At 40.4% G+C, this 14,481-nt stretch overlaps 1 protein-coding gene across 2 annotated transcripts in view; it reads left to right on the plus strand.

The window, feature by feature from the left end:
- The window catches only part of LOC311138524 (inter-alpha-trypsin inhibitor heavy chain H3-like), a 48,375-nt gene that overhangs the window by 20,368 nt on the left and 13,526 nt on the right, over positions 1-14,481 (plus strand). For both annotated transcript variants that reach the window (XM_084173237.1, XM_084173238.1), the window contains exons 11-14: positions 4,395-4,574; positions 4,799-4,920; positions 10,985-11,211; positions 11,536-11,568. In XM_084173237.1, coding sequence (XP_084029363.1) covers positions 4,395-4,574; positions 4,799-4,920; positions 10,985-11,211; positions 11,536-11,568 — 562 coding nt within the window. The remainder of the gene's footprint in view (positions 1-4,394; positions 4,575-4,798; positions 4,921-10,984; positions 11,212-11,535; positions 11,569-14,481) is intronic.

Genomic DNA, 14,481 nt, shown 5'->3' on the forward strand with positions numbered 1-14,481 from the left:
GCTGGAATATAAAAGTGCTGAACCAACCTTTTAGGGCTTTATTTGAACAAACCTAACGCAATGGTAAATCTAAGCACTGGGGGTAGCGCTATAAGTTCGGGGGTGTGTCAGAAATATTTGTGTTATTTTCACAACCAGAATTATGAGCCCAGTAGCTGGCGGTGGCACGAAAGGGCTGGGTTTTGATGAATAAACAAGTTGAAGGTGTGTAGAGGCTTTACCCCTCACTGGCCAATCAGAATGTGCCCCATGATTAAATATGTGGTTGCTTCAAGTTGTATATTTACAGTCTTTTATGTACTGCATTGTCATCAACTCCAATTCGAATGTTAGTCCATTATAGCGTAGTTTGTTAAATAGCCTACATAATCAAAATAACAAAATGTAGGCCTATCCCATATTTGCTAAATATATTGAACAGTAATTGCATGGGTTCAATATGGAAATATATTATTAACATTCACACTGATATAGGCTTACTGTAAAATGCACCATGTCTGAGCCATGGATAAATGTTGTCAATAAGAAAGATTAAATTCACTATTGATAAGAGCTAAAAAGACAGTGAATAATTCTAATACAATTCTAATAAAATGAAACAACTACTTGTCTAAATACAGGCGCCATAATTGCTCGCCGTGGGCTTATGATATTAGGCCATAAAACAACGTAGACTATGGAGGTTTTTATACACATCAAAACTTTTCACAGGAGCAGGAAAAATATCCAATATAAAGAGTAAGGGGGAATGTCCACTCACCGTTACTGTTCCCAAATATACAGTTGAAGTCGGAAGTTTGCATACACCTTAGCCAAAAACATTTAAACTCAGTTTTTCACAATTCCTGACATTTAATCCTAGTAAAGCTTCCCTATCTTAGGTCAGTTAGGATCACCACTTTATTTTAAGAATGTGAAATGTCAGAATAATAGTAGAGAATTATTTATTTCAGCTTTTATTTCTTTCATCACATTCCCAGTGGGTCAGAAGTTTACATACACTCAATTAGTATTTGGTAGCATTGCCTTTAAATTGTTTAACTTAGGTCAAACATTTTGGGTAGCCTTCCACAAGCTTCCCACAATACGTTAGGTGAATGTTGGCCCAATCCTCCTGACAGAGATGGTGTAACTGAGTCAGGTTTGTAGGCCTCCTTGCTTGCGCACGCTTTTTAAGTTCTGCCCACACATTTTCTATAGGATTGAGGTCAGGGCTTTGTGATGGCCACTCCAATACCTTGACTTTGTTGTCCTTAAGACATTTTGCCACAACTTTGGAAGTATGATCCCGAGTGGCGCAGCGGTCTAAGGCACTGCATCTCAGTGCTTGAGGCATCACTACAGACCCCCTGGTTCGATTCCAGGCTGTATCACAACCGGCCGTGATTGTGAGTCCCATAGGGCGGCGCACAATTGGCCCAGTGTCATCCGGGTTTGGCCGGTGTAGGCTGTCATTGTGAATAAGAATTTGTTCTTAACTGACTTGCCTAGTTAAATAAAAAAATGCTTGGGGTCATTGTCCATTTGGAAGACCCATTTGTGACCAAGCTTTAACTTCCTGACTGATGTCTTGAGATGTTGCTTCTATATATCCACATAATTTTCCTTCCTCATGATGCCATCTATTTTGTGAAGTGCACCAGTCCCTCCTGCAGCAAAGCACCCCCACAGCATGATGCTGCCACCCCTGTGCTTCACGGTTGGGATGGTGTTCTTCGGCTTGCAAGCCACACCCTTTTTCCTCCAAACATAACGATGGTCATTATGGCCAAACAGTTCTATTTTTGTTTCATCAGACCAGAGGACATTTTCCAAAAAGGACAATCTTTGACCCATGTGCAGTTGCAAACTGTAGTCTGGCTTTTTTATGGCGGTTTTTGAGCAGTGGCTTCTTCCTTGCTGAGCGGCCTTTCAGGTTATGTCGATATAGGACTTGTTTTACTGTGGATATAGATACTTTTGTACCTGTTTCCTCCAGCTTCTTCACAAGGTCCTTTGCTGTTGTTCTGGGATTGATTTGCACTTTTCGCACCAAAGTACGTTCATCTCTAGGAGACAGAACGTGTCTCCTTCCTGAGCGGTATGACAGCTCCGTGGTCCCATGGTGTTTATACTTGCGTACTATTGTTTGTACAGATGAACGTGGTACCTTCAGGCGTTTGGAAATTGCTCCCAAGGATCAACTAGACTTGTGGAGGTCTACCATTTTCTTGGCTGATTTCTTTAGATTTTCCCATGATGTCAAGCAAAGAGGCACTGAGTTTGAAGGTAGGCCTTGAAATACATCCACAGGTACACCTCCAATTGACTCAAATGATGTAAATTAGCCTATCAGAATCTTCTAAAGCCATGACATAATTTTCTGGAAATGTCCAAGCTGTTTAAAGGCACAGACAACTTAGTGTATATAAACTTCTGACCCACTGGAATTGTGATACAGTGAATTATAAGTGAAATAATCTGTCTGCAAACAATTGTTGGAAAAATTACTTGTGTCATGCACAAAGTACATGTCCTAACCGACTTGCCAAAACGATAGTTTGTTAACAAGAAATTTGTGGAGTGGTTGAAAAACCAGTTTTAATGACTCCAACCTAACTGTACGTAAACTTCCGACTTCAACTGTATATAGCTATAACCTACCATCACCATTGATATGGCCATTAATGAATTTCCCACGTGAAAGTAGAACAAATCAACAGGTAAATATAGCCTACAAGTGGATTCACCACCACAGACAGCGATCAGAATTTCCATGATTTGACAGTTAGTGAAAGATGAATTATTTTACAGAATGATAAACGAAAAACAATAACCAGTATTTTAAAAGAACTGAATGTTTCTAAACAGGCTTTCTACAATCACTGACACCTTTCATACAATGGGCATCCAAACATTTCACAGAAGCTGGACAAAACTAATGTCCATTATAAATAACAAAAGGGGAATACAGTGCCTTCATACCCCTTGAGTTATTCCAAATGTTGTTGTGTTAAAGTTTGAATTCAAAATTGATTAAATAGTTTTTTCTCTCACCAATCCACACACAATACCCCATAATGACAAAGTGAAAACATGTTTTTAGAAATCTCTCATTTACATAAGTACTCATACCCCTGAGTCAATACTTTGTAGAAGCACCTTTGGCAGCTATTACAGCTGTGAGTCTTTCTAGGTGAGTGTCTGAGAGTTTTCCACACCTGGAACATAACATTTTGTATTTAGGACAAAAAGTGAATTGCTTTGCCACATTTTTAGCAGTATTACTTTAGTGCCTTGTTGCAAACAGGTTTTAGAATATTTGTTATTCTGTACAGGATTCCTTCTTTTCACTCTGTCATTTAGGTTAGTATTGTGGAGTAACTACAATGTTGTTGATCCATCCACAGTTTTCTCCTATCACAGCCATTAAACTCTGTAACTGTTTTAAAGTCACCATTGGCCTCATGGTGAAATGCCTGAGCGGTTTTCTTCCTCTCCGGCAACTGAGTTAGGAAGGACGCCTGCATCTTTGTAGTGACTGGGTGTATTGATACACCATCCAAAGTGTAATTAATAACTTCACCATGCTCCAAGAGATATGTAATGGCAATATGTGCCCTTCTTAAACACTATTATTGCACACATAATAAGTCCATACTACTTATTATGTGACTTGTTATGAAAATGTTTACTCTTGAACTTATTTAGGCTTGCCATGACAAAGGGATTGAATACTTATTGACTAAAGACATTTCAGCTTTTCTTTTATAATTAATTTGTAAACATAATTCCACTTTGACATTATGGGGTATTGTGTGTAGGTCAGTGACAAACAATCTCAATTTAATCCATTTTAAATTCAGGCTGTAACACAATAAAATGTGGAACACTTTCTGAAGGCACTGTATCTGGTGATTGTTTTGTGATATCTTAATAAAACAGTGGTGATGTACATAATGCTACTGTGTGCGCCACTGGCAAAATCAATACCAAAGCCAATTGCGTTACTGCTAGGATCAGCTTTTGGTCAATCTTAATTATACCTAGCTGCACTCACTGAAATTGTTGCATTGGCGCACGTTTTTAAGGACACACCTCAATTCTTTCCACACCTCCCACCTCAGCGCAAGCGAGCTGGTGTTAGACAGGTAAATTGCTGAATCTGGCGTTAGGGCTGGAAAATGCCAGTGCGACAGTTTTTACATGACAAAATTGCAAACTAACGTGTGTTTGACACTTGCGCCTCCTTACTGCCAGCCGAAAATATTGCCCTTAATAAAGTGCAATAAAATCCTATCTCATCTAAGCAGGCTTAACGGTTGTTTTATGTTTTCCTGACTGTTGTTGATGTGGGAGGAAACAAGGAGGAGCAGGGGGTGGGACCAATGGCCTCTGTACTGTATGATTGACAGGGCTTTTATGAAGAGGTGGCCACACCCCTATTGACTGATGTGCAGATGATATATCTGGGTGGGGCTAACCTGACCCAAACCAACTTCAACCAGTATTACAATGGCTCCGAGATCGTGGTGGCTGGCCAGATCACCGACAACAACATAGAGATCTTTACCGCAGAAGTCATAGCTATATCGGTGAGTTCACATCTACTCTACCCCCCTTACAAGTTCATAGGTCAGATCACTCAATACTGTCCTGTACTTTGTTTTGTATGTTCTTTTGTTTTTAAAAACAATACAAAATGATTTTAAAAAGATCACTCCATATCAGTACTTTAGAGACAGTATAGTCAAATGTCAAAATATACAATAAAGTTAATGTTTAGTATTGTGATGTGAGGATGCCTTGATTATTTCAGAAAAGCAATAGGGTGATGTACTCTGACACATTACCAATGGAGGAGCCCATTGAAGCCAGGTCTAACAGCCACATCCAGAGGCTGTGGGCCTACCTCACTGTAAAGCAGCTCCTGGACAAAGAGTGAGTTCACTTTGCATGGCATTTTCTGTGATTGGGTGTGTTTGCACCTATGTCTATGAAGACTGGTATCCTTCGAAGCAAGCTAGATTTACTTAAGGTTTTATAAAGCTAACCAGCTTCAGTTAGCTTCACATACCAGCTCAGGCTTCATCCGTTCTACGACGGTGGATATTGCTCGTCCGCCTGCCACTAATTCTAACAGGCTTGTAACTGCACGTGCATGTCGCACATCGAACTCCAAACATCGAACTCCAAACTCTTCATTGAGACAATGCTAAAACATCAATCCATGGGCGAGTCAGTGCCACATTTTCATTTGTGCCAACAAAAAAAACATTCTATAAATATCTTGCAAATTCAGCAGGCTATGGTGTGGTATAGTGTTTTATAAGCGTAGTCTTTTTTTTTAATGACTTATCGTTAATACCATCTTTGGTCTGCTTATCAATGCAGAAGCAGCTTTTTTCCCACTCGTATCAATATTTTTGTTATTATCAAGTCATACAAAAGTGTTACATTGAGAAAAGCTTAAAATGAATTCTGTGATATATTTATACATTAAATGTTTACAGAAAAAAAACATTTGATTAATAAAATATGTAATCAGTCATCTTCCTCAAATGAAGGGGATGATGATGCAATCTTTGCAAGACGGAGGGAATCTGATTTCATTGGTCCTCAACTCATGGCTCAGTCATTTCATTCAGGGTAAGTGGAGTTTGCCATGAGTTCGCCTTCCCCGGAGCAGGTTAGTTCTGAAGGATTCGTTGCCACAGAAATGTACCTGGCTAAAAGGTGAGCCACTTCTGATGACCGGTTATCCCAAGTTGAACTCAGAGTTGACCAAAGTTACCTCGCTAACTCCTCAAACCTTCTTCGTAGGATACCCCTCTGGTCTCCATCTGTTTGTGTCTCTACACCTGCGTGTATGTGTGTGTGTATGTTCATGTACACTACCGTTCAAAAGTTTGGGGTCACTTAGAAATGTCCTTGTTTTCAAAAGAAAAGCAAATTTTTTGTCCATTAAAATAACATCAAATTGATCAGAAATACAGTGTAGACATGGTTAATGTTGTAAATGGCTATTGTAGCTGGAAACGGCTGATTTTTTATGAAATATCTACATAGGCGTACAGAGGCCCATTATCAGCAACCATCAGTCCTGTGTTCCAATGGCACGTTGTGTTTGCTAATCCAAGTTTATCATTTTAAAAGGCTAATTGATCATTAGAATTTTTTTTGCAATTATGTTAGCACAGCTGAAAACTGTTGTGCTGATTAAATAAGCAATAAAACTGGCCTTCTTGAGACTAGTTAAGTATCTGGTGCATCAGCAATTGTGGGTTTGATTACAGAATCAAAATGGCCAGAAACAAAGAACTTTCTTCTGAAACTCGTCAGTCTATTCTTGTTCTGAGAAATGAAGGCTATTCTATGCGAGAAATTGCCAAGAAACTGAAGATCTCGTACAACGCTGTGTACTACTCCCTTCACAGAACAGCGCAAACTGTCTCTAACCAGAATAGAAAGAAGAGTGGGAGGCCCCGGTGCACAACTGAGCAAGAGGACAAATACATTAGAGTGTCTAGTTTGAGAAACATACGCCTCACAGGTCCTCAACTGGCAGCTTCATTAAATAGTACCCGCAAAACACCAGTCTCAACGTCAACAGTGAAGAGGCGACTCCGGGATGCTGACCTTCTAGGCAGAGTTGCAAAGAAAAAGCCATATCTCAGACTGGCCAATACAAATAAAAGATTAAGATGAGCAAAATAACACAGACACTGGACAGAGGAAGATTGGAAGAAAGTGATATCGACAGACGAATCGAAGTTTGAGGAGTTCGGATCGCAAAGAAGAACATTTGTGAGACGCAGACCAAATGAAAAGATGTTGGAGGAGTGCTTGATGCCATCTGTTAAGCATGGTGGAGGCAATGTGATGGTCTGGGGTTGCTTTGGTGGTGGTAAAGTGGGAGATTTGTACAGGATAAAAGGGATATTGAAGAAGGAAGGCTATCACTCCATTTTGCAACGCCATGCCATACCCTGTGGACGGTGCTTGATTGGAGCCAATTTCTTCCTACAACAGGACAATGACCCAAAGCACAGCTCCAAACTATGCAATAACTATTTAGGGAAGAAGCAGTCAGCTGGTATTCTGTCTATAATGGAGTGGCCAGCACAGTCACCGGATCTCAACCATATTGAGCTGTTGTGGGAGCAGCTTGACCGTATGGTACGTAAGAAGTGCCCATCAAGCCAATCCAACTTGTGGGAGGTGCTTCAGGAAGCATGGGGTGAAATCTCTTCGGATTACCTCAACAAATTGACAACTAGAATGCCAAAGGTCTGCAAGGCTGTAATTGCTGCAAATGGTGAATTCTTTGACGAAAGCAAAGTTTGAAGGACACAATTATTATTTATTTTCAAAATCGTTATTTCTAACCTTGTCAATGACTACATTTCCTATGCATTTTGCTACATTTACATAAGTATTCAGTTACTCAGTACTTTGTTGAAGCACCTTTGGCAGCGATTACAGCCTTGAGTCTTCTTGGGTATGATGCTACAAGCTTGGCAGACCTGCATTTGAGGAGTTTCTCCCATTCTTCTCTGCAGATCCTCTCAAGCTCTATCAGGTTGGATGGGGAGCGTCGCTGCACAGATATTTTCAGGTCTTTCCAGAGATGTTTGATCAGGTTCAAGTCCAGGCTCTGGCTGTGACACTCAAGGACATTCAGAGACTTGTCCCGAAGCCATTTCTGCATTGTCTTGGCTGTGTGCTTAGCGTCGTTGTCTTGTTGGAAGGTGAACCTTTTCCCAAGTCTGAGGTCCTGAGCACTCTTGAGCAGATTTTCATCAAGGATCTCTCTGTACTTTGCTCAGTTCATCTTTCCCTCAATCCTGACTAGTCTCCCAGTCCCTGCCACTGAAAAACATCCCCACAGCATGATGCTGCCACCACCATGCTTCACCATAGGGATGGTGCCAGGTTTCCTCCAGACGAGACGCTTGGCATTCAGGCCAAAGAGTTCAATCTTGGTTTCATCAGACCAGAGAATCTTGTTTCTCATGGTCTGAGAGTCCTTTAGGTGCCATTTGGCAAACTCCAAGCGGGCTGTCATGTGCATTTTACTGAGGAGTGGATTCCGTCTGGCCACTCCACCATAAAGGCCTGATTGGTGGAGTGCTGCAGAGATGGTTGTCCTTCTGGAAGGTTCTCCCATCTTCACAGAGGAACTCTGGAGCTCTGTCAGAGTGACCATCAAGTCCTTGGTCACCTCCCTGACCAAGGCCCTTCTCCCCTGATTGCTCAGTTTGGTGGTTCCAAACTTCTTCCATTTAAGAATGATGGAGGCCACTGTGTTCTTGGGGACCTTCAATGCTGCAGACATTTGGGTACCCTTCCTCAGATCTGTGCCTCGACACAATCCTGTCTCGGAGCTCTACGGACAATTCCTTCGACCTCATGGCTTGGTTTTTGCTTTGACATGCACTGTCAACTGTGGGACCTTATATAGACAGGTGTGTGCTTTTCCAAATCATGTCCAATGAATTGAATTTACCACAGGTGGACTCCAATCAAGTTGTAGAAACATCTTAAGGATGATCAATGGAAACAAGATGCACCTGAGCTCAATTGTGCATCTCATAGCAAAGGGTCTGAATACAAAGGTGTTTCAGTTTTTTATTTATTTTTTATGTGCAAACATTTCTAAAAACCTGTTTTTGCTTTGTCCTTATAGGGTAACTGTGTGTAGATTGCTGAGGATTTGTATTTATTTAATCAATTTAAGAATAACAAAATGTGGAAAAAGTTAAGGGGTCTGAATTCTTTCTGAAGGCACTGTATATGCCAGGTCACAACCGAACCAATGATGTCACTACCGAAACGCCTGTTATTTTGCCAAAATAAAGATAGGAAAAGTAACAATTAAAACATCTAACAACATTATTAATTAGATGCATAAGTAATTCCATCAATCAATATTTTTCAGATTCATACAATAATCATTGGACATTATAAAGAGAATAATAGAGATTATATTTATTTAAATTCAATTTAAAGGAATAATACACCTGTTGTGGGAATTCTACACAGGGACACTCAAAGTCAATATTAAATGAATCATCCTTTATTCTCAGCGCGCTGGAGAGTTTCCAACCAACTCAATGCACCAAGTACACAAGTCGATCAGGAGCTCCAATGGGGCAGTCCCGTTAGTTCTCTTATATACTTACAGAGAAAGTAATAATAACATGATTTAGCTTATTCATTATTCATAATTAATTAATCATTCATGTTTTCTTCATTCATGTGACCGACCAATACTGGGCCATGCATGTGACAGACCAATACCTCATAAGGCTTCTTCTCTCCAAGCTGAGACCTTGAAACTGTGATATCGTTCTCAAAACAAGGGTCTGGGCGTACTGCCAAATTACAGATACTACAGTGAGGATTTCTCCCAGGCACGTTCAATCAGTCATTTGCATGAACACAGAAATTGGTTATTAGAAAAGCACAAACATAAAACACGAAATTGGTTATTAGAAAAGCACAAAAATACAAATGTCCATCACATTACACCCAAAACTGCTAATTCCTGTGATTTACAGTGTTAAATAACGCAAATATATGATAACAATATTGCTTGTTAACAAATGTTTCATTTTGTCGTTTTAATAAGGTTGAGAGCAACGTGTGAAAATCGTTGTGGAAATCTTTTGCAGCTCAAATCGACTACAAAACCCACGATGCATTGCTCTCTCTCTCTCTCTCTCTCTCTCTCTCTCTCGCTCTCTCTCTGGGCAGGCTTTCTAGCTACCTAGTGTAGCTACTGTGCACACAATAATACCAAATATAGTACAAGGAGCCAGATGTTTCACCGGATGTATAAATCTGAAGCATCCGGTTGGAATTTTCACTCCCCACCAAATATGGTGAGGAGACGAAGCCCAGTGGGAGAATATGGAGCGAGATGGAACTGGGCCTACATTCTGCAGATTTCCTCATCGAAGAAAAGCCCGATCTCAATACAGTTTTCTGTTACCAAAACTAGAATCTATTACAAATAGAGTGCATTAAGTTTTGTAGACGTGACCCTTTGCCAAAGTTTTAAAAAATGGTGTTGTTTACAAAATGTGCAAGGGTGAATTTAGTTATTGCACACATGCACTTCACAGGGAAGGCGTTCCTTAACAACAATATGCAAATACATGCTAGAACATGATAGTAGGATCTCGCTAGCTCGTGCTTGGCTCTGCCCACGTCCTTGCTTGTTCTGCCAACTATGCTTAATTTGCTAACATTGAAAACAACACAGGTTAACTATCTTGGGTTAGTTATAAATATCTTTGATAATACACTATGAAAGTCCCGCCTACTTCCTGGTTCAAGTCCGTACTGTTTTTGAATGGGCTTCAAGCTTATATCATAAAATTCATGAAAATGGAGTCATTTAAATGTATGTTAAAATGGTATTCATATTCCTGGGTTAATTTACCTTCATCCAATACACACACACAGGGCGAGGGGGGAGAAGAGGAAATGGCGTTGTGTGATGGTAGTTGAAGCAAAAACTGAGTTTAATATTTGGTCCACTGTTTAGTTTGAGCACATCTTAGCAAAATATATACTTTGTAATGACGATCTAAACGGATGGAAGTGTTCTAGACAAGTATGCCCATACCATATATTGGCTAATATGGTGATCAGGAGTGCAGGTAATGTTTTAAAAAGCATTATGAAATGTGATAGTTTGTTACTCCCTATCTCCATTGACGAGAACCTTATTGTGATGACGTGGCACAACACGATTTCCTGATTTCAGACGGACCACTTAGATGTTAAATTACGGTGAAAATACATGTTTTACCCAACTCATAGAACATAGACTATCACTAAATTGACAGGAGTTTCATTCTGTAATGGTTTATCCCTTTAAAGGTTTTGAAAATCAAAAAAGAAAATATATATATACATATTTTGTAAATGTTGTATGCAAATACAATTATCATTGTATTTAAATAATAACTGTGTGTGTGTGTCTTTGTTTCAGGGTGCAGTTGAGCGGGAAGGCGAAGGAGAAGGTGAAGAAGGAGGCCCTGGATCTTTGTCTGAAGTATGGCTTTGTGACTCCTCTCACATCCATGGTGGTCACCAAGCCCCAGGGAGAGGACTCACAGGTGGCCCACAAGCCCAAGGAGGGGGAAAAGCCCACACGATCCAGTCAAGTCCTCTCCGGATCAAGAGTACAGTTCACGGCCCCCCAAACCGGAGTCCACAGTGAGCAAAACTACCATCATCACCACAAACACACACACACACACACACACACACACACACACACACACACACACACACACACACACACACACACACACACACACACACAAAGGCAGGCATGCGCACAGGCACATGCACACACACACCACAGGCACACACACGTGTACGTGCGCATGCACAAACACACACTGTCTACAACAGTGTGACAATTACTGTAAGGTGTGAGTCAATGGCGTAAATAAAAGACCAAAGGCTGTCAATCTACAGTATATACTTTACATTATAAACTGTATATGAACTTTAAATATATGTTCTGTTCACCAGGGGCCCTTACAATACCAGCTCCAGATCATTATCGTAAGACATACCTCTAATTTTACTCAATCTTCTATTTTGGCCGGGATTAAATCCGAAACTGCGATGAAGCGAGTTTGACATTGAAAGGTAATTTCCAATTGAGCCAGTATTTGCAACGTTTACTTTGAATGTGATCTCCGCAAGCACGGTTAAATTGCCTATGAAATCTGCCTACAAGCGCGATCGGATTGAATCCCGGCCCTTGTCTAGGTTTAATTCAGAAGTCACTACTGACTGTACCCAAAATGTTCTCTCTATCTTTATCCTTGTCTCTCTTTCACTCTTGTTCTCTCATCTATTTTTAGTTGTTTTTTTTCTCAGATGTTTAGGTGAAATACAAGTTTGTCTGTGCAGTATGTGTTTTTTAAATTTTTTTATTTATTTATTCAATCTTTTTATTTTTTGGAGGTAGATCAATGTCACGTTCGTTTAAGGACGGGTCAGACCAAGGCGCAGCGTGAAATGCGTACATGTTTATTGCACTGAAGAACTACCGAACAAAACAACAAACAAACGAAACGTGAAGTCCTAAGGCTACACACAAAACAAGCCTCAAACACGGAACAAGATCCCACAACTAATGAATGCCAATAGGCTGCCTAAGTATGATCCCCAATCAGAGACAACGAGCGACAGCTGCCTCTGATTGGGAATCACACCCGGCAAAACATAGAAACACACAACCTAGATCTAAACATAGATCTGCTAACATAGAATCTCCACACCCTGACTCAACATGCCATGAGTCCCATGAGTCAGGGCGTGACAATCAACTTTAATATTGCAGATAGATTTTAACTTCCATCAATGTAATTGTCTGCACCACTTTCAATCCCCCATATGTTTTTTTCTCGCATATATATATATATATATATATATATATATATATATATATATATATGTATATACACATACATACATATAAATACATATATATATATATATATATATATATATATATATATATATATATACAGTGAGGCAAAAAAGTATTTGATCCCCTGCTGATTTTGTACATTTGCCCCCTGACAAAGAAATGATCAGTCTATAATTTTAATGGTAGGTTTATTTGAACAGTGAGAGACAGAATAACAACAAAAAAATCCAGAAAAACGCATGTCAAAAATGTTATAAATAGATTTGCATTTGAATGAGGGAAATAAGTATTTGACCCCCTCTCAATCAGAAAGATTTCTGTCTCCCAGGTGTCTTTTATACAGGTAACGAGCAGAGATTAGGAGCACACTCTTAAAGTGAGTGCTCCTAATCTCAGTTTGTTACCTGTATAAAAGACACCTGTCCACAGAAGCAATCAATCAATCAGATTCCAAACTCTCCACCATGGCCAAGACCAAATAGCTCTCCAAGGATGACAGGGACAAGATTGTAGACCTACACAAGGCTGGAATGGGCTACAAGACCATCGCCAAGCAGCTTGGTGAGAAGGTGACAACAGTTGGTGCGATTATTTGCAAATGGAAGAAACACAAAAGACCTGTCAATCTCCCTCGGCCTGGGGCTCCATTAAAGATCTCACCTCGTGGAGTTGCAATGATCATGAGAACGGGGAGGAATCAGCCCAGAACTACACGGGAGGATCTTGGCAATGATCTCAAGGCAGCTGGGACCATAGTCACCAAGAAAACAATTGGTAACACACTACGCCATGAAGGACTGAAATCCTGCAATGCCCGCAAGGTCCCCCTGCTCAAGAAAGCACATATAGAGGCCCGTCTGAAGTTTGCCAATGAACATCTGAATGATTCCGAGGAGAACTGGGTGAAAGTGTTGTGATCAGATGAGACCAAAATGGAGCTCTTTGGCATCAACTCAACTCGCCGTGTTTGGAGAAGGAGGAATGCTGCCTATGACCCCAAGAACACCATCCCCACCGTCAAACATGGAAGTGGAAACATTATGCTTTGGGGGTGTTTTTCTGCTAAGGGGACAGGACAACTTCACCGCATCAAAGGGACGATGGACAGGGCCATGTACCGTCAAATCTTGGGTGAGAACCTCCTTCCCTCAGCCAGGGCATTGAAAATGGGTCGTGGATGGGTATTCCAGCATGACAATGACCCAAAACACATGGCCAAGGCAACAAAGGAGTGGCTCAAGAAAAAGCACTTTAAGGTCCTGGAGTGGCCTAGCCAGTCTCCAGACCTTAATCCCATAGAAAATCTGTGGAGGGAGCTGAAGGTTCGAGTTGCCAAACGTCAGCCTCGAAACCTTAATGACTTGGAGAGAAGATCAGCAAAGAGGAGTGGGACAAAATCCCTCATGAGATGTGTGCAAACCTGGTTGCCAACTACAAGAAACGTCTGACCTCTGTGATTGCCAACAAGGGTTTTGCCACCAAGTACTAAGTCATGTTTTGCAGAGGGGTCAAATACTTATTTCCCTCATTAAAATGCAAATCAATTTATAACATTTTCGACATGCGTTTTTCTGGATTTTTTTGTTGTTATTCTGTCTCTCATTGTTCAAATAAACCTACCATTAAAATTATAGACTGATCATGTCTTTGTCAGTGGGCAAACGTACAAAATCAGCAGGGGATCAAATACTTTTTTTCCCTCACTGTATATATACAGTGGGGAGAACAAGTATTTGATACACTGCCGATTTTGCAGGTTTTCCTACTTACAAAGGATGTAGAGGTCTGTAATTTTTATCATAGGTACACTTCAACTGTGAGAGACGGAATCTAAAACAAAAATCCAGAAAATCACATTGTATGATTTTTAAGTAATTAATTTGCATTTTATTGCATGACATAAGTATTTGATACATCAGAAAAGCAGAACTTAATATTTGGTACAGAAACCTTTGTTTGCAATTACAGAGATCATATGTTTCCTGTACGTCTTGACCAGGTTTGCACACACTGCAGCAGGGATTTTGGCCCACTCC

The sequence above is a fragment of the Coregonus lavaretus genome (assembly GCF_964263955.1).
Source record: "Coregonus lavaretus genome assembly, chromosome: 12".
NCBI lineage: Eukaryota > Metazoa > Chordata > Actinopteri > Salmoniformes > Salmonidae > Coregonus > Coregonus lavaretus.